The following is a 26394-nucleotide window of genomic DNA, read 5'->3' as shown; positions in this document are numbered from 1 at the left end:
TGACTAAGCGGACTGCTTTAGACTTGAGCGGGAGCTGCATGGGACAGACCACACAGGCAGCATATCAGAGGCAACAGTAAGGAGCCCTGACGTTTATATACTGATACTTATGTTAAGAGGATGTTGTCTAGACATAAATTACATTCAAGTTGATAAAATTGCTCTTTTCTTTTTTCCTATTGTTGGCTGTCTGATTATACAGTGATCTCACGCAGCAAGTTGTTGGATTATGCTAAAGCAAGGACCACTTCAGTGTGTTTAAATCTAAACCTCAAGTGCTTTCCTCATTTATAGGGAAGGCGCTTGTCTCCTGTCCCCCACATCGTGCTGACAAAGTGTTTCCCAACTTCACCCGATGCCGCAGAGGATCCTGTCAGAGATTTAGCAAATGAGCCTGTAGAAGAGAGACCATCACGAGACTGGAGTAGTCATAACACTGTCTACCAGACTCAACTTTCAAAGGAAAGGGGTTCATTTGGAAGCCCTCCTCAGCGGGAGCGAAAGCAGCATCGTTTTAAAGAGGATATGGAGTTAAAGCAGGGAGTTTCCCTGCTGTTGACTGAGCTGGAGGTGAGGGTGGTGTCACCTGTTGAGGTCCAGGAGCTCAGCAGCACTAGAGGAGGAGCTCTGCAGACTCTCACCATCTCACCACAGACCAAAGAACTCTCTGAGGTCCAGCTGAGTGACCGGCCTCTCCTAGTGCTCTTCAGAGAGGACGAAACTGTCAAAGAGGCCTACAGGCGGCTACATTCCCTTTTGGAGTCAAAGCCGGTGCCTAAGCCCAGAATAAAATCCTCCCTTCACTCAGGCCAGAAGAGCTCTCTGGTGGAGGCTCTGGGGAGAGGGATGGAGACAGGAGATAGGGTGCTGATACTTCAGCACAACACTGAAATTAAGACAAATTCTGAGGTACAGCAGACTTCAGTTAATACTACTCTTAAGTCCAGTGGTCCAGCCAGCTCTGTGGACAGTCAGTCCAACCAGAGCCAGAGGAAAAACAGCGAAGATATCCGACGCAGCACCTACAGGAGGCTGGACAGCTTGGAGGAGACTATTCGTGAGCTAGAGAACACCTTGATAGAGATCAGTGGCCATCCAGCTGCAGAGCAGCTCTACAGTGAGACAACTACCAAATGCAGTCCTGTGCAAATGACTGGCAGTCCGACCTCGGAGACGAACAAGCCCCCAGTCCCACCCAAGCCGTCCTCTTTGAGCTCAGCGTCAATCCAGGTTCATTTTTCACACCTGCTTTGCAGATTCCTGCTCTGAAGCAGCATGCTCTATTTTCTTTCCTCACTGCTTCTCTGGGTGACTGTTGGAACTTCACTTTCAAGCTTCTGATGTCTGCTCCCCAACTAAATCAGCGTCTAATTGGATTTGAAACTGAAAATATGTAAGAGGGGACAGACAACAGACTTCCTCCCTATTTGTCTCTTCTGTGATTAGTGCTGGAGCTGCTATCCCACTGAGCCCAGAGTTGTTAATTGTTTCTTTATCGACCCGTCTTGGCATCTGTTTTCTGTCTGTAAATCTAGCCAATTTACCTTTTGCTACACCAAACAGGTACTAAAAATAAACAAACATACTACAAGTATATCTGATTTACTCTTCTTTTCCTCCTTATTTGTCTGCTCTGTGAAGTGAATGTCCTTCTGTTTGTTCTCTCCTGAAAAAGACTGTCTTTGCCTTGAAATTGTACATCCACTGTCGCTCTGTATTTCAGCTTAAAGGCACATTTTATGTACATCACATTATAATTGCAGACATTAAAACTGTGAGTAACTTCATTATAAATCTTGTTACTCAGACCCTGTGTGGGGACAGATCTGTCTCTTTTAACAAAGCCAAATATCACTTCTAATAGACTTCTTGTTAATATGTGATGACCACATGTTGAACTCTATTACCAGACATAGCGAGCTCACCCTTATTTGACCGTAACACAGCAAAAGATTATCAATAATCAAAAGCCTTATTGCATTCCAGTGTCAGCTGCCACTTCGGTGAGGTGTCTTGACAGCTTGTGTAGTATTCCCCGTTGCGCTGAACGAAGCCTCCCACTCAGGGCAGGGCTGCAATACTTGACAGTCACACTGTCATGGTGAGTTTCACCCTTCTGATGTAGAGCCAAGGAGCACTCCTGTGGGCATGGCTGAGGATTACAGGGTCTAAACACATTATTTCATCATTCCAGCTTCAACTGCGTTCATCATTTCAACAAGACCCCCCTCTTCCTACTCTTGTCCAACGTTTGCTCACCAAATTCCCACTGACAAGCGATCTGCTTTTGAGCCCCATTACAGCTCAGTTTTTAATTAGCGCTTTAAAATGCGGATGTCCATCAAGAATTAAATATACTGTATATTTTATGGCAGCGTTTTAAAATTCAGCTTCACAGCAAGAGAAGGACGGGTTTAGAAGGAATAGAGGCTGTTTCCAGGTGTCTTTGCCTCAAATAACTGTCACAGAGAGATATTCACTATTTGACGTGACTACAGTTAATCTTTTATTAGTTTTCTTTTCATCTGAATTTCTCTGTGTGCACAAGAGGCACAGTTGAATGGGAATTTGACTGAATACTTATTTGTTTTTGTGCGTATTAGAGACACTCGACAGAGTAACTCAGCAGGAAAGATCATTAAGCACACTGTCTCGTGGCTCCTGCGGTGAGGCCAGCCTACGCAACATCAGTTTTGAAGCTGTGTTCTGGATTCTCGTCTTTGTCATTTTCAACTGATAGATGGTGAAACTCTGTGAAGTGGATTGTTCTGTTATATCAGCTACAAGCTCTGATCTTAAAAACCTCATTGGTCTCAGGAGACTGACTAGCTTGCTGGAGTCAAACTGCGTGAGTCGATGTGTGTCTGAAGCGTAAACTAAAGGCACAGAAGAGGGGAAATGTATGTATGACCATGTACTGTGTATCCAAGGTCAGATTCACATTTCTCTCCTCTCCACTCCTCTCCTCTCCTCTCCTCTCCTCTCCTCTCCTCTCCTCTCAGGGAGGGAATGTTTCTGGTGTTGGAAAGGCTCTCCACTCATCAGCTGCCTCCAAACTGAAGCACCTGCAGCAGAACAGCACAGATAAGACTAAAAGCGGCAAACGAGAGGACTTCATGAAGATCCAGGGCCAACAGCAGGTATCAGTTTTATATTTAGCACTATCAGGGCCAATGCATGCTTGATCTTGCAGTTCCTGTACACAGGGGACTGTATGGGACTTTCCAGACACTCTCAGTATCGGTTGGCTTTTTTGGGTTTTTTTTTGGGTGAAGGCAGCCAAGGCCATAACCGTTTTTTTTCATATTTAAAAAAAAAGGCTTGCACAGAATAGGGTTGTAAAAATCATAAAAGTGAAAATGGTGATCATTATAAAAAAAAAAAGACATGCATTTTACTCTGCCCTCTGAAACTGGGGCAAAAAGAGGTAATGATCTGTGTCAGCTATAAATCGACAAAGATGGGGCAGAAAAAGGTTTTTTCCACATACACGAGGAAATTTGATGACCTTGTTCTTATATAGAAATATGAGATCTTCTAAAGGTGTTGGCACAGAGACAATGTCTGCATCTGAATCTCTGCAAACTGACAGTCTCCAGAAAAGCCATGCAGCACCCGTCTCTGTGTTTTACACATCAGATCAAGCATAAATTGGTCTTCACCATCACTCCTCACCTCCACTCATTCCTTGCCCCACAGAAATACTGCACGCGTCCCACATGCTCCACTCCTCAACTTATATTTCACACAAGGTGTCATTTTATTATATACTGTATATATATATTATTTGGTTTTTGAAAGACAGTAGTCAAAATTGTATTTAAAATCAGCTTAGCTGCTGATCATACATTCTTTGATGGAATATTATTGTGTTTCCATGGGTTTGTTGAAAGGATCCTCTGCAGGTTTTTTGTTCCACAGAGAGAGGTGCGCCAAGCAGGTTACAGTGGTGGAGAGGATTAGCGCTTCAATTACCTAAACTGTGTTTTTATGTCTGAAAGTCTTAAGCTATCTCTAATTAGAGTGTCTAAACCCATTAAATGACAAAAAAACTCTGAGCACACTGAGCATTGTATTCCCTGAAATAATATAACAGACAGTTTCAATGACTCAAAATTAAGTTTCATTCCAGATATTTCCCCTTCCTGGATCCTCATTCTATATATTTGTTGTTATACATTACATATGCCAGCATATAATTTGCCAGCATTTCTGTATTATAAAATACAGAAAAAGACCGGACATAATGATGCTAGATGGCCTCCGGAGGCGAGGAAATTGAACTGTTGAAGCATGTCAGTCCACTAAAGCCAAGAGAAGATTTTTGCACCATGCCAGTGCACAAGGGGAAAAGAAAGCTTAATGTCAATGTAATTTGAAAAATAACAGGAGCAGTGAAGTGAATATAAACCTCCATACCCCATAGAATCTGACAGAGCATTCAGACACAAATTCAGTCTTGAAGATTGCAGGGAAATGAATGTGTTAGGAAGAGAGCGAGAGAGGGAGATTAGAGAGGAATGAAGCTTTGGCCGCCTCAGACTGAGAGAAGATTGGGAGGAATCTCTGTAGTGCTATGTAATAATCGCCTCGTGAGTCACTAGCAATCACTGATTATTCACTATGAAGAGGACAGTTCTCTTTTCTCCATCATTAAGTCTTTCACGTTTCCTCTTCTTCATGTCTCTTTCCTTCTTCCGCTTTTCTGTACTCTGCAATTTATACACGCTGCCCCTTTTTCCTTTTCACTTTCCACCCATCAGTCTCTTTCAATCCCTGTGATTTGAAAGCAGAGTGGATTCGTATTTGTGTAATGAAAGCAAAATTAATCCCATTATTTCAGTATGACACTCACACATGCCACGCTCTCTTTGTCCCCAAAACTGTTCAAAACGGTCATTGTGAAAAGAAGCTGGATGTGTGAAAGCGCTATCCTCAGGGGTATAGTGGACAGTCAAAGCTAATTGTCAGCGTGGGATGCCGGTGCCAAGCCGTTTAGGGCGGCAACATACCACAACTGCATGACTAATAACAAAAAGAAACAAAGAACCAGCTGACTGAGAATAAACTGTCACCTGTAGAAGTCTTTAGAATTGCCAAAAACTGAATTTTGATGTAGGAGGTGCAACAAGAAGTCGATAGGTCAAGTAGTCCATTAGGTAGAGTTATGGAGAATTGCTTTTTACAAAAACAAGCACAGGACATTCATTAGGGAAGCGGAGCACGTTGAATATTATATATACCAATAATTATATTACTTGTAAGGAGCCCCAAAGTGTTCACTGTTGAATAAATAAATGATAATGAAATATATAATCACATGAATAAATTGTGTAATACAAATAAGTATAAGTACTTAAGACTGACCTTACTATGAAATGTTTGAATAACTTTAACATTGTTTTTGCTCTAGCTAACAGGAGCTAACAAGCTGTAGTAGATCTGGTACCAATTGTTGAGCTTTCTTGAAAATAAATTGAGATGAAATATAAGTTTTATTTGGGAAAATTGCCATAATAAAATAATGATGCAATAAAATGCTGATATGAAAATTAACATTACATAATAATACTATGAGTTTTGATTACTCAATTATTTAAAGTGTGTTCCCATTTATGTATTTGACATCATTCAGATGATTATTTATGATGTTTTTTGTTTTTTTTACTTATTTAATATTGGATGTCAAACTGTTTTCCATGTACTGCAGTTTGGTGAAAATATCAACACAAATATTGTAGCACCCTGTTCAAATCTTAATGAAGCACGACACTGAGAGTCTAGTGCTGTTATGGTTTCCACAAGCTGTTACATTTAAAATCACTTCTTCTTGGTCAGATTCCTGATGTCTTTACTGTCAAACCAAGAAAACAGCACAGAGCCTGACAGTTTAGCTTACAGATGGATGGAACAAAATCTGTCTACTAAATCATTTTAAATTCAGTATAATGAAACAGCTGAGCATGGACTATGCTGGAAAAACACACTGATTATCTGCAGCTCATCTCATTAAATGATCAAGGCGGCTGGCTCACTTGCACACAGCCTTTAAGAGCTGATTAGGAACTTTTTCTGACTCTTAGTTCACTTTACCCAGTGTTTTTTCAGCCTGTCTGAAGAGAAATCCTAATTATAGCCACTAAAAAAACACAAAATCTGCTAGTTTTTGACAACTAAAAAGTAAGCAGGTTATTTTTGAAGAATATATTTATGCAGAATGTGTCAAAGCAGTCACAGTCATCCAGCTCCCGTCTTTCTAGAATCCACATATTATTCCTTATTATTGAGCTGCAACCTAAAAATGATCCATATTTGAGCCACCACAGTGTACAGTTAAGCCTTAAACACACCTGCTGGTAACACTTTTGACTGATATTGTTGTTCTGACTATCAGACATACCCACCCTGGGTGACCTCTCTGCTTGGCCCACAGATGAAGGTAAAGGTTTCTTTTCTTTTAAATCTTTCCTGGACATAATTCCCTCAACGTGACCCCAAATGTTTATCCTCCTTCCAGTTCCCGTTGCTGTTTTTTCTTTTGTTTCCTCTAGACAAATGATAATTGACATTTTTAGAGCGCAAACCTAAGGAATGAGCACACAACTTCAGAGTCTCTCAGTGGTCTATTATCTCCCACACCCAGCTATTGCGTGCATAGATCTAAATATATAAATACCTTTAGCGTCAGTGGCGTTATCCACATAATGACGATGGCATTTCCCACCATTTCAGATGAAAGGCAGCTGGTGCACATTAACATGTTAGGAAAGCCAGCTGGAGGGACAGTTAAAACATTTTAAGACATCGCTGTGTACCATCTGCAATCAGCCAAAACATGTCGCATTGGCACCACCATTTTAGTTTTATGTGGGTCCTGCGTTTAGCATTGCCAATTTCAAGTTTTTAATTTTCATCACGATTAAATATGCTGGTTTAATGAACATTGTGCCATCCAGCCAATCATATTTGGCCAGTCAGAGGTTTTGAAGTTCAAAGGGATAGATTTCCAAGCTACCCCTGACCACCCTCTGGACATGCCCCTGCAAATAATGTGGTCCAAACAGACTTGACCATTGGAGCAAAATATTAGCATTAATGTTCAAATTTTTTTGCACATCACCGGGTTATTTTGTTCGCTTTGGCTCTGATGGGATCTGTGTGTGTGTGTTAATTGCCGGTGTTAAAATTAACAGAGCCTTTCTGATGGTGCTCTGCGCCGCTGTGCTCGGGCTGTCTGCTCACTAAAGCTGTACTCAGAGGTATTAGGGTATTCCAGGCATGAGGATTCTTCAAATCAATGTGCTGGATAAGAACAGACAGTTCAAAGACACAATTTCTCCCCGTTTGCTTTGGCACAGATCAAGGAGGGCATGACAATGTGAATCATTTTCACGCCGCAGAACCCTATTTCCATTTCCCATTTGGCCTCTTATTACTTCTGGCGGTAAAACAGGCAAGTTAAAGGTGCTGGGCATGAGGCGGGGGGTTGTGAAGACCTTTCCTGGGAGGCTGACGTTTGGCAGGCAGCTCTGAGTGCATGAGATGAAGGGCGGCTGCTCTGCCACACTCACAGACCAGAATGAATGTGTCGGCCGGGCTTGAGAGGAGTTCCTCAAGCAGAAGGAACAGCTCCTCTCTCTGGGGACGGTTGACAGCACAGGTTGTGGAACTGCAACAGAGCAGGGGAAAGCCTCCCAGCAGCACAGTCTAGACTGGCACACCTGCTCTTTTTTCACACAGAACTAATCCCCATAATCCCCAAACAAACACATTTTAGAACTTTTAGAGCCACCGGAAACTTCAATCCTGTTTCTTCTTATGAAAAAAACCTAAATAAAATGTCCTTAAAGTGTAAAATTGTTCAAAATAAAAGTTTGGGTCTTTAAAACAGACTCTAGCTCTTATCTCACCCTGTCACCACTCTGGTGTATTTTGCTTGGCTAGTCTTGTGCACATAAAACTGTTTCTGTCGGATGCAGGCAGCTTAGTGCCACCTGTAAAAGAGAGACAAATACCTGTTGTAAATGTGTTACCCACAAGTCTGATACTGTTGGAACAGTGCCATCTACTGACTCATTTCAGCAATACATGAAGTGTGCTGTGATGCTGTCCACCCATCGGAATATTTTACATTTTTTAATGAGTAAACATCATTAAAACAAGTGTCAAAATAAAGGTGGACAACACCGGCGTGATTTGCATTGTCTCTTAGTGTTGCACCCTGTTGCAGAAGGTGTGTTTCTCAGTGGTTTGGTCATCATGCGTAGATGGCAGCCTGTCTCATGGCTTGCATCACACATGCTGAAATCAACCTGAATAACAATCTCCTGTGTTTGTCTCTTGTTTCCTTTTCCTCACCTCCTCCCCCAACCCACCCCTTACCCCTCCACTACACTACTTGTTCCTGCGGCCAACCTCACCCACCCCGTCACCCTGTTTGAACCCGTGCTGCCCTGCACTCCCCCGGCCCGCACACCTACTCTACCCGTGACCCTGCAGCAGTGAGCGACCTGTCCGTGTCCAGCCTCTTCAGCTTCCACCTCCTCCTCCTCCTGTTTACCTGATTAGAGAGATACACACATTCATCTGACCCCTTTACTTTAATCAGCTTCTCTTACATCGCCAGTGTTTACTCCAAAAGCTACACCGAACCCCAATCTGTCTGCATTTGTGGATGTGTGCGTGCGTGTGCAAGCATGCATGCACGGGCATGTTTGACTGAATTGGCAAGGGAAGGTGCAGCAGGGGACAGAACCCAGACAATTTTAAGACTTTGATTTTTCATGATTTCCCCTTTGATCCCTGAAAACCTCCCCTCCCTCTTCCTGTCTTCTGTGTCCCTGCTCCGCCTGAAGGCCTTGGGGACCAACAGCACCAGTGGCAGTATTGAGCCATACCTCTCTGGTATCAAAACAGGCGGCATTTTCTCAGGCAGAGTGCCCTCTCCTGCAGCAGCGTTTGCCCCTGGCCTGAGGAAGTACCCCCAGGAGGGGGCAGTGCCCTCCCTGACAGCCTCCTCCAGCCAAGCAAAGGCCCTGCTAGCAAGCCTGTCTGCATCTGGCCTGAACGCAGAGGCCCTGCTCCTCTCCTCCACCCTGCGTCATCACCGCCTTCTACGTGAGCAGCGAGCCTCCTCCTTGCCCCTGCCCAGCAGCCAGTCATCCTCTCCTCCTCCCCCTACTACCTCCTCTTCCTCCACCTCTTCACCCACCACCCCGACTCTTTCTCTCTCTCCTTCCTCTCCTACCTCTTTGACTTCCCTCACCCTCTCTTCTATGGGTTTGAAGCGCAGCACTTGTAGCCTTGACAGCTCCACTCTCAACAGCTGCAAGGAGGGCGGCAGCATTTCTGTGAATAAGGACCTAACCCCCGGCAACCCTCGGTGATGAAGAGGAGGAGGATGAGGACGTCACATCACGTCATGAACCGTAAAGAGAAAGCAACTACATTCTTCAGCATTTTTTTAGTCATATTTTATGTCAGGACTTTTTGGCTTATTCTTCTTCTCTTTTTCACTCCAGTATGCATAGTTTCATATTTTCATGGCAAGAACTACCGTACTGTAAACAGAGTCACAGTTTTCTTCTTGGACAAGTTGCCTACGCTTATCCTCCTGTCCATAGTTCCTCTGCAGTCCACCCACACAGTCATACTGCCAGTTTGCCAGATAGAGAGCGCACAAATGGGCCTCCCCTCCAACCAGCTGCCTGCTATAAGCTGATGTGGTCTGGATGGATTTATTGAGTAGCAGTCACATATATATACCCTCATTCAGTGGGTTGATAATGGGGTAGACATACTTTCTAGACTGTGACTTTTATCGTAGAAAATAGAGCTGCAATAATCACCAAGTGAGTCCAGTAAATGTGTGTGTTCAGGATAATATTGCTCTCACTCACTACCTGCATCACCTGGCAGAACGTGAGCCTGCTCAGAAAAAAAAAAAAATTAAAAGAAGATCAAGGTGATGATTGTGGTTTCAAGCTGATTTGTGTTTAAAAAAAAGGAAAAAAAGAAAAAAAAAGGCCATTTGTGGATTTTCTCACATCATCTGTGTTTTAAACTCTGAACTGGTGCTATATTTTCCCCTCCGTTTGTACACACTGTGTAAAGAGTTTACATGATTGTCCTCACTCCCCGATCTTTGACCTGTGCTTTGTTGGAAGTGTACATTCCACTGTCAGACAGTCTGCTTTGATTTCATGGCACACATTTTGAATATATACATGCATCCATACAAAATGAAATCCTTGCATCATAAAATATGATTATTATAACAATTATGACAATTAAAAAATGTAATTTTCGGCCTAAAGTGTTCACAAAAGCACATTATAGGGGAGTCTGATAATAACAGCACATTTCTATTTGAAATAGAACCAGGAGATACAGTTACTCAAACAGAAGGGAAAAATACAAATGTTGAATTTCTGTATATGTATTATCTAGTTAATTATGACAATCAGGATGTTTCCACTGTAGCATCTCTCTGGCATTTTAGCACCTGACATTAGAAACCCTTTTCCAAAGACTCAAGCACACGCGGTGATGAATAACACACACATTCTGTCACACACATGCACTTGGAAAGCCAAGCTGTTTGTAGAAACGCACACTGGATTTTTGTTTCAGCACGTCGTGTGTGATGATTCATCTTTAAGTCACACCTGTCGCACCAGAGATAAAATATCAGCCAGAGCATGATTTCAACCTTTACAGAAGCCGAGTGCTCTGCAGAGCGACAGAACAAGTAACTCTTGTTTCTTTTGACTCTTGTTTCTTTTGAACTTCAAAGTTGTTCTACTGGGAATCCGCTTTCAGAGTTTTCAGCCATTTGCAGGTCTTATTGTAGAACAAGAACAAAATGTAACTTTAACTACACTGGATTGATTGATGGTTTTAACTCTTGAGTAGTGTTTGTAAGATAAAGAGGCAGCATTTATTTAGATTCAGATGTCGTTTGACCTCAAAGCGCCTGAGAGGAGAATATAGAAATAAAAAATAAGCACAGTTTCCTCTCAAGCATGTGACCCTTCTAATTTTGTGAATCTGGTTAACCATGAAAAGCACAAAGGTACAAACGTTTCTCAAAGAACGAAGAAAGCATCCGTGCATATTTGAAATATGGTTCAGTTACCAACATTACTGCTACCTGCATGTTCAAACATTTATGAATGTTAGGCCTTTGGTGTGCTTTAATGACAGACACGATTTACAGCCCATCAAAGGCCTGTCAGTGTAAACTCTGCACAAAAACCATTGTGAAGCTCCCTGTTCTGTGTTATTGCCTTAAAGCTGCCCACTGGGGACATCACAAGGTGAACGGACAGTCATAGACAAAGTGATTTTTTTATTTTTTTTATTTTTTGTCATTTACTAGAATAAAATTTGTTGATTTTTTAAATTTTCTTTGTAGCATTGAGATTAAAACATGCAGAGGGGGTCGTGTCAAAGAGTAGGCAGCTTGAGGAGAAGGGATTAGTTTGAGGACATGTGTTTGAAGGCTACTTTGACCCATCTCATCCAGAGTGCTTGTGATATAAAAGACATAAAGAGGTGAGACGAAAGGTCTGACAGTCAGAGAGCCATTAAGCGGCTGTTATGTCCCTGCCCCTCTCACTTTCACTTTGTCCTTGGTGTGCAGCGTCTGTGAAATAAAAACTCAGTTGAGGTGATCTTAGGATAAAGTTTGATTGGCCTCAATTCATGAACAGTAACAGTGCAATATGTAATTAGCACTCTTTTCCAAAGGCTCTTGGCCTTTGTGAAAGGCCTGTTTGTCTGCAAGGACCTGTTACCATGTTTATCCCAGTGCCTCTAAGACTTTGTTCTTGCCACAAATCCCCAGTTGATCTTATATGACAGTATTAGATCAGCAGCAATGACAGAATAACACTTTTATCCAAAGAAGAGGCTGCGGGAATGGTCTTCTTCCTATTTTCCGCAGGAAAAAAAAAGGGAAACAGCACTTGAAATGCAGTGTGTGTCAGGTTGCAGAAGTGGCGTTTGACTAAACACTCCCCGAGCTCTTAACAATGTACAAAACTGCAAACTCACAGCACATGGAATTAAGCTTCACCCTGGGTGCTCTGTAGCTCTGCCAGGCAGGTTCAAGCCCTGGGTTTCATATTGAGTGAAGTCAAATGAAAGAAATTCACTTACTCATGCTGTTCCACACTCAAATCCATAACTCTCCGAGTTAAATTTGCTGCATTTGCGTCTGGTGAGCGTTGGGGAGGAAGTATTCGCGCTTGGCTGCTTTCCCCGAGTAAAGTCTGAGATGAAACCTCCCAGAATTGCGTGACAGTGCTTTTTGGAATGATTTTTCAAGTGTTAGCAGGCTGTGATTTCAACATGGCTGGAGGCTTAGAGGGCATGTCGAAGAAACTCACAGAGGATGCCCTTGGCAATCAGAAAAACTCATGCAAACTTGAACTCAAACATAGAAGAAATATACATATATAAATATATCTAAGTGAGATGTTTGTGTATGATATTATAATTGTGAAGAAAAGTGTGATATATATATAGGCCTAGATTAAATTATTATATACTGTAAAATGTCATCATCTCTTCAGTTTTATATATTAGTGACCGTTTTGTACAGATTTTTCTTTTTTATTCATTGACAGAGATATTACATTTCACACTGAGATTATTTATTCATACGCAGAACATTTTTATATTTGTTTAAAAATATCTGTATAGATAACGGTTAACCTCTGTAATATACACTGAAGTTCATTTTTAAATTCTAGGATTTTCTTTACAAACACTGAGTTTGATTTTGTGTAATGTTGATTTATGAAAAGCTTGTCCCTGAAAACACTCGTCCAGCTCGTCTGCACCTTTGCCTCCTTATGTGAAGGGTCTATTAAGGTGCAAGAGGCTGGACCAGTGCCTGTGCTTTGGGGCTTATTTTGCTACTATCTTTTATGTTTCAAGGGGTTGTTTTCTGTACCCGTGGTCTGTTTGTTTTGTTTCACCCCATCTTGTACTTGTAATTCAGCTGGTATTACTAAGTTGGAAATGGTCAGAAACCCAGATATTGTGGTGACTACTGTGAAAGGTCAGTTTATAGGCCCAAAGGCTTTATATAGAGCCTTGCTGCTGTGAGAAAAACAAGTTAAATGGCTTTAATTTCCCGCTGTGTCATGTTTGCATGTGAACAAGAGTGGTAAAAGTGGCAAAAGCATTCAGAGACAACAGGTTCTTTAACATTACAACTGGTGCCAGTACATTTTGTTGCTTGTTCACTTCCAGTTGTTGCACCGAGCGGCTTTAAGTAGCAGTTAAGCTAAACCACAGAGGTTGTTAAATCCACCAAGAAGGAGTAGTAAGGGAAATATATGGAGTTATATGAATTTAAAGTTTTATCTCTTCCTTTGCCATTCTATCTTTTTTTTTTATATAATGAACCTACATTCTATAGTATGTATATGAGATTTTTACATGAATGTGTGGATGTTCAAAAATCTTGGCATCAAAAGTAGAAAAACAAAATTGACTTGTAAATAGGCCGAGTCATTCCTAGCGAGTTCAACAAATTGTTATGTCCAAAAGAAGATGTTTTATTAATAAACTATGACGATGGGTACAAAGGTATATACAAAACAATGCATGTATAGTCTCAAGCAATCGCACGGTGCAGTCGAAAAAAAAATGTTGTCTACATGTTTTCTCAGAAAAATGAGAAAGAGCGAAAGAGAGGAGCAGTATGTTAAAGGTCTACTAACATGAAGAATGAGACATTATTTTGGTATCTGTGACACAGGCATGTTCAGTCTTACTGTGATGTTATGTGACGATGAAGATGACGATAATGGCGGAGAGTGCTGAATGTTTAGAAGGCTTCAGAATGCTTGAACGCACCCCAACCAGAGAAGTCACCGGTGACGGTGTACTCTTTCCACAGAGTGATTCTCCCATTTGTAGAGTAGTGTGATATAAGAACAAAAATAATACAGAAACTAGATCTATAATATAATGATATATAAATTTAAAAGCCTACTGATACTGGAAATAACTAATTTATCAGTGTGGATGCCATGATATTCTGTGAGAAATGTGTGTGTTTTTCCTGTGAGAAGACAGTAGGCAGTTGAACCTGCCTTCTTTTGTACATAATTTGCTGTGATTGTGTGTCCAATAAAGTGCAGCTCTCTTGTACAGTGGCGACGTCTGATCTTGCTTTATAATGAGTCATTCATGTCAGGAAACGAGCAATGTTCTTCGGCAGAACAAATGTTGCATCACATGTCAAGTAATTTTGAAGAGGAAATAGAAAAACAGAAATAATGGTTAAAAAATAGGTTTATTTTAAAACAAAGTCATGATTTTTTTATCACTTAATAGGCGAGAACACTACATATGCAGAGCATACAAAACCATGAGGTGCCACAGAAATATTCAGACTATTTAAAGAAGATTTAGAATCAAATTAATCAACTGTTTCATTAAAAATATCTAATAGTACCAACTTAAATGCTATTTACACATCAAATTCACACTAGAACTTCGGCAAAAATACACACTGCCATTAAACGATATACTATATATACAGAACATGTTAAAGCTTGTTTTATTGTCTGTATGTTTGAGTGTGATTCCCGTTAAATTTGTAAAAAAAAAAAAAGTCTCGGACCAGAAGTGGCTCAAGTGTCCTGGCGCGGCGTTGACCGTCGACCATCTGTCCGCCTGTATGGTGTGTTCCTCAAATCTGCGGCAGAACAAAGGCAAGTGGATTTCAGCAGCACATAAACATCAAACATGCAGCACAAATTATATGACCATGTAACTCCTCCAGGAAACATCATGTTTCTGTACCTGTGATGATGTCCTCCAGGGCGCCATCCTTCCCCTCGCGTACCTGCGGTTTCACCTGCCTCTTCTTCAGCTCAGCTATCAGGTCCATCTGGGGCATTTTAGGCATCATGGGCCCCTAACAAAAGTAAAAAAAACAACAACAAAAGAAATCAAAGTAGATTTATAATTAATAAAAACATTTTCTGGGAATATTGCACCTTTCTAATTCTACATAAGCTATTTTAATACCTCACCTTTTGTGACCCGGCCTTGCTCGGAGATGATGGTTGTTGTTTTTCCTCACTGGCTTCACGCTCCATTTTCTTTTTCTGCTCAATCTCTTGCTGTGCTGTCTGTGTTCGATCAAGGGCAAAATTATTAACATGCAATGCAACAATTGTATTGTGGAGAAACATAGGAAATCTACCACACACTCTCACCTTATAGGCCTTTATAAAACGTCCAAACAGTGGGAAAAACATGGAAGGCTGCATGGTTTTGGGGTTCTCTCCAAAGTATTCCACCACAGAGGCGTATGCTTCCTGGAGGGAGATAAATCAGACAGCAACGTAAAATATATGTCTACATGTTGTTCAGAGTTGTGTAAGCTAGCTATAAATTGACTAACCTGTGCTGTCTTTGAGTCTTTGACCAAAGAGTCCAGATGTTCACTGTTGGTTTTGATGAATTCCTTCAACACCGGGCTGTCATCCTGCACTAGGAACTCCTTTTTGGTCATCTCCATTCCCCGTTCTAATGAGCGGATATCCTGAAGAATGCCGTCCAGTGATACTGATGCAGAAACAGAATTGAGTTTATTACTACTCCAAATTTAGACCCACAAGATACATAACTGTCTAGACTGTTTGTGTGAATGTACCGAGGGCTGCCTTGTCTACAAAATGTAACTCGGTGTGGAAGCTGGCCAAGTCAGAGTATTTTTCCAGGATTATATTGGTGATGAAGTGAAGTAGCGTCTGCGAGCGGTCAGTTGACTTGGTCTCCAACAGCTGAAAAGTAAAGATGTTAACAAAGTGGATTTGGTTATTCAAGTAAGTTAGTGTGACAGTAATGAACATTAAGTCACCAAATATCAGTGAGCTTGGTATCGTAGCTAACATTTGGTACATTTTATTGCTTAGTCTACTTACAAGGTCCAGACTCTGCAGCCGAAAACCATACGCTGCCCCCCTCTTACTGCTGTTCATATAGTTGCCAAAGGCAAGAACAATCTAAAAAGGGAACACATGAGATGACTTCATGCAAAATCACATATTCCAGAGCTAAATGAGCGTGTTGTATTCTCTTTTACTCACTTCCAAGATCTTTTTCAGTTTGGTTGAAGACTTGATGGACATGGATGCTGCAATGATGGAGTTCAGTTGCTGTGGATGAAGTAAAAGCAAGATCATTCACAATTTTTTGTTTAAGAACATAAATCTCAGTCTCTTTCAGTTCAGGTTATACAGTTCATTTGACAAACTCACCGGCTGCAGGCGCTTGATAGTGTCCGGGAAGTTTCCCATAAAGGTGAGAGTGTTTATTCGCTGCCTCAGACGAGGAATCTTCCCAAAGCTTAACATAAATTGGTCCTCGTCTGTAAGCTCCTCTAGCGGACGGCCATCCTTCTCATAGTTTTTCAACATCTTCATCTCAAACTCTGTTGGTATGAAGGGCTCAAGTAGTTCCAGGAAGTCTATGGACAAAGACTTCTGGTCATACCTGAACAGAAGAGTAGCAAAAAATCGCATCAGTAAGTGTATGAGTGAGAGAATGAAGGATCGCTCAGAAATGTCAACAATGAAACAGATTTTCCATGAAGCACATACGTCTCTATGGCGGTGCAGATGGAGCCTGGCTTCATCCCCCCTTTGCGTAGAGTGATGGCCATATTCTTGGCCTTGTTGACCTCAATCAAAGACGTCTTGCTGGGGGCCTTCTGTGGCTTCTTCTTGACTTTGGACAGGTCTGCTGGAGGACCCTGAGCTCTAGTCTTAAAGTGTTCCTCAAATATGTCCATGTTCAGTTCCTGATGTAGACAGAGTGAAAGGCAGAGAGAGCAAGCTGAGAATGTCAGGATAAGAAACTATTTTCAAATATATACAAACACAGTTTTCCAGCAGAATAAACTCTAACTCAGTGCAAGTGAAAAAAAAAAAAAGGAAGACGCATCATCTTACCCCTAAGATCTGCTCGTCATCGAGTTCGGTGAAGACGGTGCCTGTCACCTGGTTTGGTTTTAAGGCCTGCCAGTTTAACAACGGCATCTTGAACTTGGTCTGAATGGGCTTCTTGCTCTTAAGCCCTAAGGAAAAAGAAGAGAAGATAAATTATTATATTTTTAAGGTATTAATGCTGTTACCAACTCATGACAGCCTTCAGTACTTTTCAGATTCTTCTGTAAGTTGCTTTTACCAGATTGAGAGCTGGGCGCGCCAGGAGGCGGTGGGGGTCCACCACCACCAGGTGGAGGAGGAGGCGGAGGTGGACCTCCTCCAAGAGGAGGGGGAGGTGGTGGAGGTGGTGGACCTCCTCCAAGAGGAGGGGGGGGTGGTGGAGGTGGTGGACCTCCTCCAAGCGGAGGAGGAGGTGGAGGCGGTGGAGGAGGAGCGACTGCCCCACCAGGAGGTGGAGGGGGAGGTGGAGGAGGCGGAGGTCCAGAAGCAGGAAGGCTGGATGATGGAGAGGCCGAATCAGTGACAGAGTCCGGAGTACTGGGCTGGGTGGCGGACGCTGGAGTTTGAACATATTCAACCACCGTGACGGGCACAACCTGGATGTCCAGACCCCCAGAGGCACTGCGTCCAAGTCGGATCAACCCCTTGTCTTGCAGCTCCTGGATCTTCTGCTCCAGCTCTGAAGACGTCTGAGGGGTGGAGGTGCTTAAACGCTCCCTGTCCTTCTCCCTCTCCCTGTCCAGCTCTCGCTCCCGTTCTCTCTGCTGCAGCGCACTAACCTGGGTACAGGAGTCCCGCAGGCTTTCCTTTAAGATGCAAAGACAAATATATAAACATACATCTCCATACTGAGGTTTATCTTCAGGGAAGCATGAATGCCTTTACAAAGTTGCATTCAATAGTTATAATATTGTTATTTCAGTCTGGCCCAAAGGAGCAACTAGCAGAGACCCTGATATTGTCATCTCTACAGCTAGTGCCGCTAAATAGGTCATATACAGATTTATTTGACATATGCAAATATGCATCTTTTTATTATATAAAGATGAATAAAATGGAGTGATCTGCCACCCTGACCTCATTAGAACTAACCACTGTGAGAATGTCGCACCTTGCTTGGATTAATTAATCTCATTAAACAATGCACATGTCATGGAGTAGCACTTACTTTGAGCAGCTCGGTCTCCTTGGTGGCCTGCATGAGCTGAGTCTCAAGTTCAGATATTCTCTCCCCGGTCCGATTCTCAATCTCCTCGAGCCGGGCATTGAGCTATAACACAGACACGTTGTTTTAACATCATAACATCATCACACCCTTTTTTTGTTCACAGCATCTTTCTTTATTTCATGGCTGACCTGTGCGTTGTGCTCCTGCAGGTCGTCCACATGCTCCAGCACCCCTCCTCTGTTCTCAGCGTCCTCCAGCAGGGCTCCTACATCTAACACGTTGTCCAGGTATGCCTGGATCTGGACCTGCAGCTTCTCGCTCTCTGTTTGCTTCAGACCCTAAAGCACAAACAGACATAAAAAAGACTTATTATAGGAATAAATCAGAACTCATAAGTGTCATTTAGAAAAATATTCGATTCATGGCATGTTTAAAGTTATAGTGTACTTATGTCATAGAGATTGATTCAAGTTAACTTTTAAATAAAGATTTCTAGAAGATATGTTCAGTCAGCTTGTCACTAACTGTGTCTGTTAGTGCTATTTACTGTAGTGCTGAGCAGGTAGTGTGCACTGACTGTTTCACTGCCTGAAAACAACACTATGAAAGCAGCGAGAGCGAAACAAGACATTAAAGTTGTGGGCAAGACAGCTGAACGATTAACTGAAACTCGCTATAAAGCTTGCTGTTCTCTGTAGGTTCATGACTACACTGTTATTTTATACATTATTATTAAAAAATATATTTTAATGACACCACCCAGTTTGAGATTTTTATGCACACTCACTTCTAGATACTTGTCTAGTGCCAGGTGAGTGAACTCGTACTGCAGATGAACACGGAAGTTCATGTTCTCCACTGAATGGACCACAATGTTTATGAACTGCATGCAAGCCACCTGAAGACAGAAGACACGATGACAGTTAGATCTCGAGGACATCCACCATATAAAAAGTCCCTTTATTTGGTAGGTAATACATTTGTGGACCTACCATGAAGTCAATGTTGCTGTCATCATTGATGAAGTACTCCATCAACTTCTCAAAGCGGTTCTTTTCTCTGCTCACCTGAAGAAAAAACAGAAACTGTATTATAGTTGTTGCCAAAATGGGGGCGTAATGGCATACAGTTATATGTTGTATGCTATGCTCCATAAACAGGGTACATTTTTTTAACACTTCCTTAGAGAATTATACACACATTCATGTTTGTTCTGCCTGTGCTAAAATTATGCATGTGAGGGGTGGATTGTGTCTTTCGCAAGATGAGTAATCAAATAGGGGAAGTCTGGAACAATGAAACAAGCAACAGTCAAAAGTCAAATGAGGTCGTTGAAATATGATAAAATTATTAATACACAAGTCATTTCACCTCTTTGAAGTTGTCAAAGGCAGAGAGAATGATGTCATGACCTCCTCTGACAAGACACACGGCGGCAAGCAGCTCCAACACGAGAGCTTTGGTCCTGTAGCAGCAGAGGAGGGGTTAGATATATGGATACAGATGGACGGATAATACACACACTTTGTCTCCCGCACAAATACACTCACCTGGGATTCTTGCTGTTAAGACTGAGCGTGATCTCGTTCACACAGCGCGGATGAGTCATCACCAGGTTAAAACCAGACTAAACCCAGAAGAGGAGCATAAACAGGCTCGTGTTAAAAGACAGATATTTCGCAGTGAGAGGGGAAAAACTGCAAAATTATAAAGGCTCTACCTGGTAGTTCATGATGGCTCGCAGGCACATAATGCACACATGTACATCATCTCTCTGGTTGGATGAATGGGACTTCTTATGTATTCTGTTCCCCAGAGTGGAGCTTATTCTGTAGAGAGATGACAAGTCTATGGACATAAGACAAGAGAAGCTACTATGTGTGCAAATGATTTGAAAGTTGAGGCCCAAAACTGAGCGCAGTTTGGTGTTGGCCAATTATAACAAGACTTTGGAGATCCACTGTGTCTGCCTAACAGCTGAAATGTACCGTAGCATCAGGTGGAGAGAAAAATACAGAATAAAATACTCAACAAACGAGCAAAGGATATGAATGAATGAGGGTGTGAGTAATCGAGGTATTCGTCATGGTTGGAATGTGTCAGTTTCAAGAGGAACTGCTGTCTAGCAATAAGACGGCCATGAAATTTAATAAGAAGGGTGGAAAAAACAGAGTGCTATACAATTAATCATGAAGACATATTGATTGAAGTCAATATGCATTCTGCATTGTTTGTTTCAAGATAATAAAAACTGCTGCGGTTGGTTGATCAATTAGGGCTGCCACTATTTATGAATTCTTTTTTCTGCATAAATTAATGGTGATTTGCAGAAAGAAAGAGATAAAATTCAGTTTGACACTTGATTGGCTTCCGGTTATCTCTGTGACATTAACATCACACCACTTCTTCCTTTCTTAGAACTATTTTATGTGTGCGTGCTACTGTAGGCTGAAAGTTCCTCTTTGAATAAGAATTCATGATGAACAGTGTATGGGTACTTCTTACCTTACAGTCAGTGCACGAGCAGCTCTGGTCATCCCATGTGACTGGGAGCTGCTGGGGCTCTTGGTCAAGTCTTCCATTGACCTCTCTGCTGGTTTTCCTTTCTCTGACAGCGTGCCATTCTCAACACTTTCCACGTCAAACCTTAAGTGTTGACACAAAAAAAGACCCGTGGTGATAAATAACTTCATTTGTCAGAGCACCACCAGTTTTTGAGAGAGTTTTTACACCCTGCTGGTACTCACGAGGCGTCACTTTGTGCATGGGACAGGTATTCCACCAGAACATCCAAACCTTTGTTCTGCTCATTGAGAAACTCTTGGGCCCATCTACACAAAACAAAGAATTGAAATTATATATCATACAATCTAGACTCAGACTGACCATTAACACAAGACTAGAGCTTTAGAAGGTGAAAATAACGCAACCTCACTCTTACAAAAGATGATGAATGTTGAATTCATAAGCAATAGACTCTCGTGCTTCATTTCGTACACTTACTTATCAGTGTACTGGTGACTTCCAGAAACAGTGACTGATGTTCAGTAAAAGTTATAACAGGCACAAAATAGTGCTCAGTAAACTCAAACTGACCATTAATCACAACAATAGATTTAAACTTTATTTCTTAAGCATCTATCTTAAAGGTGTCCTGTGGAGTTTTGACCACCAGTGGTGCTATGGAGCAATGTTTTAATGAGTGACTCCTCATTTTGTTTGTATGGTACATCGCATGGCAACGCAGTATGCTTTTCATAACCTATTCCCCCGAAATATTGATAGTTGCTGATGGTAGCACGCAAAATAGTCAATGTTTTCAAGAAAACTCCACTGGGGGTGTCGTTTCACTCAGTCGGTAGAGCATCAGCCCCATGTGCAAAGGCTCAGTCGTTGCAGAGGTTTCAAATCCCAGAAAAAAATAATAAAATTAAATTAAAAAAAGCTTTTAAATTTAAATATATATAATATCTTTTTTTTTTTAAAGATAACTGGAAAACTTCATTGGGAACCTTTAAAAAAAAGTGCTTTACAGACAGGATGAGCAACAATACAATAAATTAAATAAAAAACAAGTTAAAAATATAAAACAATGAAATAAGAATACATTAAAATAACTATTCCAAGAAGACTAAATACAAAAAGTTGCTCAAAAGGAACAACAAAACAAAACAAAAATAACCATCAAGTGGGCTCACCCAATGTGATTGGTGCGAAGGGATATCTCCAAATCTTTAAGGACCTGGGTGGCTTCTTGGATCCGTTTCTTCAGCTAAATAAGCAGAGGTGAGGAGAATAAAGATATCATTGTTTAGATGACAGAAGTGCCAAACATGAAATAAAGGTCATGCTTCACACTTACCCTGCGAGACACGCCGCCTTGGTCTTGGTAAAAGCTCTTGATCTTGGTCAGGTAAATGGATGGGGGGCTCTTCACTTGGAAGCGTTCCTGGTGATGAAAGATGTAATCAGTGTATATTTGGACAGTATTTTATAAAAACGCTGTAATAAAAACTGACACATTTAGCAGTGCACAGCATCTGAAGCTATTATTGGGTGTGCTAGTAAACACAACAGACACAAACCGGCCTCTGTTTCCATGCCGACGCCTAAGTTGCAACCACAGAAACTGTGCAGCAAGGTTTTCACACTGCACTCTGCTCTTTACCACACATCCACTTTGGGTGCTTGTGTACTTTATGTCAACCCTGTGCCAACGAAAGCACATTTGGTGACACGCATATTGTGGTTCAGCTGAAAAACAGCTTGTGAAATGTCTTACCTGATCACAGACTAATTCCCACTTCTTTTCGTTGTCGTACTGACTCAAAAGCTTCAATTTGTCTGGAGGCAAGTTCATGTAGCTCTGAAAGGGAGAACAAAAGAGTTTGACTTTATGTACTCATGTACTTTGTTTTTTTACCATTCATCTATAACACATATTCTGTTCATTCAGGACACATCTGATAAGAGCTTTCATGTCTTCATCCTTCTTGCTTATGCAACAATATTAAAATCTACCAAACCACAAATGCACTTTCTGTATAAAACCAGAAGGGTAGTGACTACCTGCCGGAAGCAAAGATGACTCACTGTTTACATCAGTGTATTGACGGTTGTCAGCAGTTACTTCGTATGACGAGAAAATAAATATTTTCCGTCATAAACGAAATTACTGATCTAACTTTAGTGGCTCGATCCAGGTGTTGCTTAAGCTTAAACATAGACTATAACAATTGTTTAAAGCAAGATTAGACTTTCACATACCTTTCCATCTCAGTCTGCACTAAGAGGATTAGAGGCATACGGTATGTATGCCTCTAATCCTCTCAACTGTATGGAGAATTTTTACAAAGACCAAAACCCCCCACACCTTCACAACTGTCTGGTGCAGGTTGACTCAACTATTTATGGAGTTGACATATTCACAACCATAAGGTGCAGTTTCACTTTGAGTTATCTACTCCAACCTACAGTACAGTGAAATGACTCCTATATAAAGGTTAATCCCCTTTAAATAACTTTAGAAATGAATGGTTTAAAAAAAAAAAAAAAACTAAATAAATTAATCAGAGCCTAATTGGTACTTTTGTGTGGGGAAAAAAAGAAACTAAAGTTATTAAAAGGCATTTTTGAATCAAGAACTAGTTTAAGTTATGCACCTGATACACGACTCAACTGACAATAATGATAATTTCTTCTTCGTTAGAACACACTGCTGATTTACTTACTAAGACTAATCATTTCACTTGACATTGGATGTTGATCTTAAAGCTACCAGTGAGTACATTCAAACACCCAAGAACATTCTTTTTCACACCTTGTTAAAAAAAGAGACACAGAAACGGAAATGGACGTTGCTGTGCCGCTGGGGAGTTGAGCTCTCATATTTGGAGGGGAAAGGGAGTGGTGTCATTGTGGGTTTTACGGTAGAACACATTAAAAAAAAAAAACATGAAAAAAGACTCACTTAAACATTCGTGAGACTGTGAGTATAAACTGCCTACGTTTAGAAACAAAGTAGAAATGAAGAAGAAAGTGCGTTTCTCATTTCCTTGTAAAGTTTGCTACAGATACAATTGGAAGTATTTTGCTGAAAGAGGAAGTGAGGTCATACCTCTCAGATCAAGCCTGAGAGGGCGTTGTAGGCATGAAATGGCACCGGCCACAGAGCAGAATATGTCATAGGTATTATGAAATAACTTACACTAAATACACTAAAGCCTCACTACATTCTCATGTGGCAACATTTACGTTATGTGAAATAATCACACTTGAATTTAACATAAAGAAAAGGTGTTTTTGTGTACATGTGTACAATCATTTTAGTTTTGCTTTTTAAAATAATTGTTGCGGCATTACTGCATAAAAACCTTTAAAATATATTTTTAGAAAAAGAATCTTGTTTTCCTACATTAATAAAAGTGTCATTAAACGGATTACAATAACTAACTCCCAAAGTGGACATCTAATATTCTAATATTCCATCTTGCTGATGGTCCTTTTATGTGGATTGTGCTTTACTGTTTTATATATAACACAGATAAACTGGTTTAAAGTTAAAGGGAGGTGATGTTAATGCTAATGAGATGTTCGTGTAATGTTCCAGCATTTGTTTGGTCATTACTTTCACATCTGCAGAGTACCTGGACATTTCATGCTGTTAATGCAGCTGCATCCCATAACCCATGATGACACACTGAAGTGGAAAATCATAGAAATTTAAAGATGGGATAGGTTTCAGATTTTCAGGATTCCTAACAGCAACACTGGATAAATAAAGCTCCTTTGGTTGTACACTTTAAGGTTGACAAAGTCAGGTTCATTATTGATGTTGATGGAGCGCCTGCTGCAGTGTTGTCAGTGTGACATCACAGTTACTAGTCTTGTTTGTCTTTAATTCACTTTTTGAGCTTTTTATGCTCATTAATGTTACTTAAATCAGCAAGAGAGGTAAAAGTCAGATTTTTATTTAAACTCGTTTTAATCCACAAATCTGTAGCCAAAATAATCTAACATTTAAATGTTTCAGCATCCCTGATTCTAAACAATATGTTTTGATTCTTTGTAGTGTCTCAAATGCTTAAAGTGAAAGATTTTCCGACTTGTTGTAAGACTGTTGAAAGAGTGGTGAAACAGTTGCTTTCCGGTCTTATGGGTACACACATGAAAATGTATTTCTCAACTTCCCCTTGGGGTCAGCTGCCTGATCATGCACATAATCACCCTGTTCCTTGTGTGATATTTTCAGGTGTTATAGTGGAGGAAATTAGCGTGTCGATGAATCTATGAATCAGCTTGTGGAAAACATTGTTTTTATTTTGATATCCCTACTTTAAAAGAAGCCAATTTTTTATATGTGCCTGTGTTTTTAGGCAACATAAATCAGTAACAGAGTGTAAATGTTCAAAACACTTAGAAGACACTTTACTTATAACTTTAAATTACAGCTGATAGCTTGTTTTTTTCTGTGCCTCTTAATCATATGTACTTGCTTAGATATCCCAGCCTTCACATATACCCTCTACCACAAAACCATAGCTGGCAGTGGCAACACACAAAGTGTATAATCTGTTTTCATGTGTAGTAAGGGTGTGTGCCTTCTTGAATCCCGTGCAGCCACTCACCAACACCACATTGAAGCGCTCCTCCAGCTCCTCCTCTGGAGGCATGGGCAGTTTGGGGGGAGCTGGCTGCTTCTTCTGCAAGGTTGGAGCTTGGTCACTCGTTCCAGAAGCTGAGTTCCTGGCCTCCCGGCCCTCACCTGATGGCTGCTCCAAGCCTCCTGCAGCCGCATTCCCCATCACTAATCTCCACAAGTAATCCAGGAGGAAACCTTTACACAAACCCTTTTTTTCCTGAGAAATCTGTGTATTCCAAAACAGAGTGACAAAATGTGATCACTCCAAATGACAAGAACGAGTAGGCCTAAATCAAACCGAGTCTTTGAACCTGAAGGGAGGGAAACATCAAGCCTCCGGTCTACTGAATCCGCTAAGGTCCTGAGGACAGGGTGGATGGTGAAAAAAGGCAGTTCGTCCTCATGTTTGTCTCCTCATCAACCTGTCCCTCTCAGTCTACAAATACCTTTGAGAATAAGGTTACAAAGCCTTGTGGGGCCCGTTTGGGCTCTAAGAAAAATCCAACCAAAGTGTCACTCACTTGTTGACCGAGAACTCCTCTGGTGAGTGAGTACAGAGGGCTGCGTTTGAGAGGAAGGAGAGGGGAGTGTGACACACTCTGTAACAGACAGAAACCACAGAAGCACAAAAGCAGAAGAGTAACTTCCTGTGCATGACAGCAACAAAACCTGGTGTGGAGGACAGGGCGGAAGATAAACATGCTAACCGTTAGGCATACCCAGGCATACAGTATGTAAATGATGAATAAGATAAGGGAGCACACTGATTAAAGAAAGTAGAAAGAGGACACAAGCTTTAAGGAAACTTGCTAAAACCAATCAACAAAAGCAAAAAAAACTTTCTCCAGGTTCACCATGAAGATACTTTCACTACACTGGAGCCATTCATCCTCATGCATGACCATGAGGTTACATTTGTTTTAGTCATTGCCCTCATCATGAGGCCATACTGATGTTGCAATCAGGTAAACGTGGTCCTGAGTGACAAGGTGGACAGCAGCGTCCAACAGCGCCCCTCCGCGTTAGAAGCCAACTACTGCATGTACTGCTGCTGCATTCGGGGTCTCCTGGGAAATTGTGTTTGCGAACTTCAGAACACGTAG

The 26394-nt window shown here is 41.3% G+C and overlaps 2 protein-coding genes across 4 annotated transcripts in view; one reads left to right on the top strand and one right to left on the bottom strand.

Moving 5' to 3' along the window:
- The window catches only part of srcin1a (SRC kinase signaling inhibitor 1a), a 100983-nt gene extending 86468 nt beyond the window's left edge, over positions 1-14515 (top strand). For 2 of the 3 annotated variants that reach the window (XM_027285025.1, XM_027285024.1), the window contains 3 exons: positions 295-1230; positions 3003-3140; positions 8500-14515. In XM_027285025.1, the coding sequence (XP_027140826.1) occupies positions 295-1230; positions 3003-3140; positions 8500-8505 (1080 nt within the window). In that variant the 3' untranslated portion in view covers positions 8506-14515. The remainder of the gene's footprint in view (positions 1-294; positions 1231-3002; positions 3141-8499) is intronic. The other variant, XM_019258702.2, reaches the window with a different exon arrangement.
- Positions 14516-14574: 59 nt separating this feature from the next.
- On the bottom strand, positions 14575-25938 carry fmnl1a (formin-like 1a). The gene is made up of 26 exons (XM_027285026.1): positions 25813-25938; positions 25278-25517; positions 22433-22516; positions 22013-22099; positions 21849-21922; positions 20898-20981; positions 20656-20796; positions 19871-19979; positions 19701-19777; positions 19522-19615; positions 19143-19217; positions 18938-19048; positions 18339-18488; positions 18151-18252; positions 17221-17788; positions 16986-17110; positions 16635-16834; positions 16293-16527; positions 16122-16190; positions 15957-16037; positions 15686-15815; positions 15434-15597; positions 15246-15347; positions 15060-15158; positions 14827-14941; positions 14575-14719 (listed from the first exon to the last, which is right to left on the bottom strand). Exons 2-26 carry the CDS (start codon positions 25452-25454, stop codon positions 14655-14657), a joined length of 3318 nt encoding a protein of 1105 aa, XP_027140827.1. The 5' UTR covers positions 25455-25517; positions 25813-25938; the 3' UTR covers positions 14575-14654.
- Between the last annotated feature and the right edge of the window lie 456 nt (positions 25939-26394).

The sequence above is a fragment of the Larimichthys crocea genome, chromosome XII, assembly GCF_000972845.2.
Source record: "Larimichthys crocea isolate SSNF chromosome XII, L_crocea_2.0, whole genome shotgun sequence".
NCBI lineage: Eukaryota > Metazoa > Chordata > Actinopteri > Sciaenidae > Larimichthys > Larimichthys crocea.
This window is presented reverse-complemented; position numbering and strand designations above follow the sequence as displayed.

What these genes read in the sequence shown, in the direction of transcription:
- fmnl1a (XM_027285026.1), bottom strand. Translation starts at nt 25,454, where the DNA reads ATGGGGAATGCGGCTGCAGGAGGCTTGGAGCAGCCATCAGGTGAGGGC. An exon ending in AGCGCTTCAATGTGGTGTTG is followed by an intron (nt 22,517 to 25,277) that starts GTGAGTGGCTGC and finishes TCTCCCTTTCAG; the next exon opens with AGCTACATGAACTTGCCTCC. An exon ending in CTTAACAGCAAGAATCCCAG is followed by an intron (nt 19,616 to 19,700) that starts GTGAGTGTATTT and finishes CTGCTGCTACAG; the next exon opens with GACCAAAGCTCTCGTGTTGG.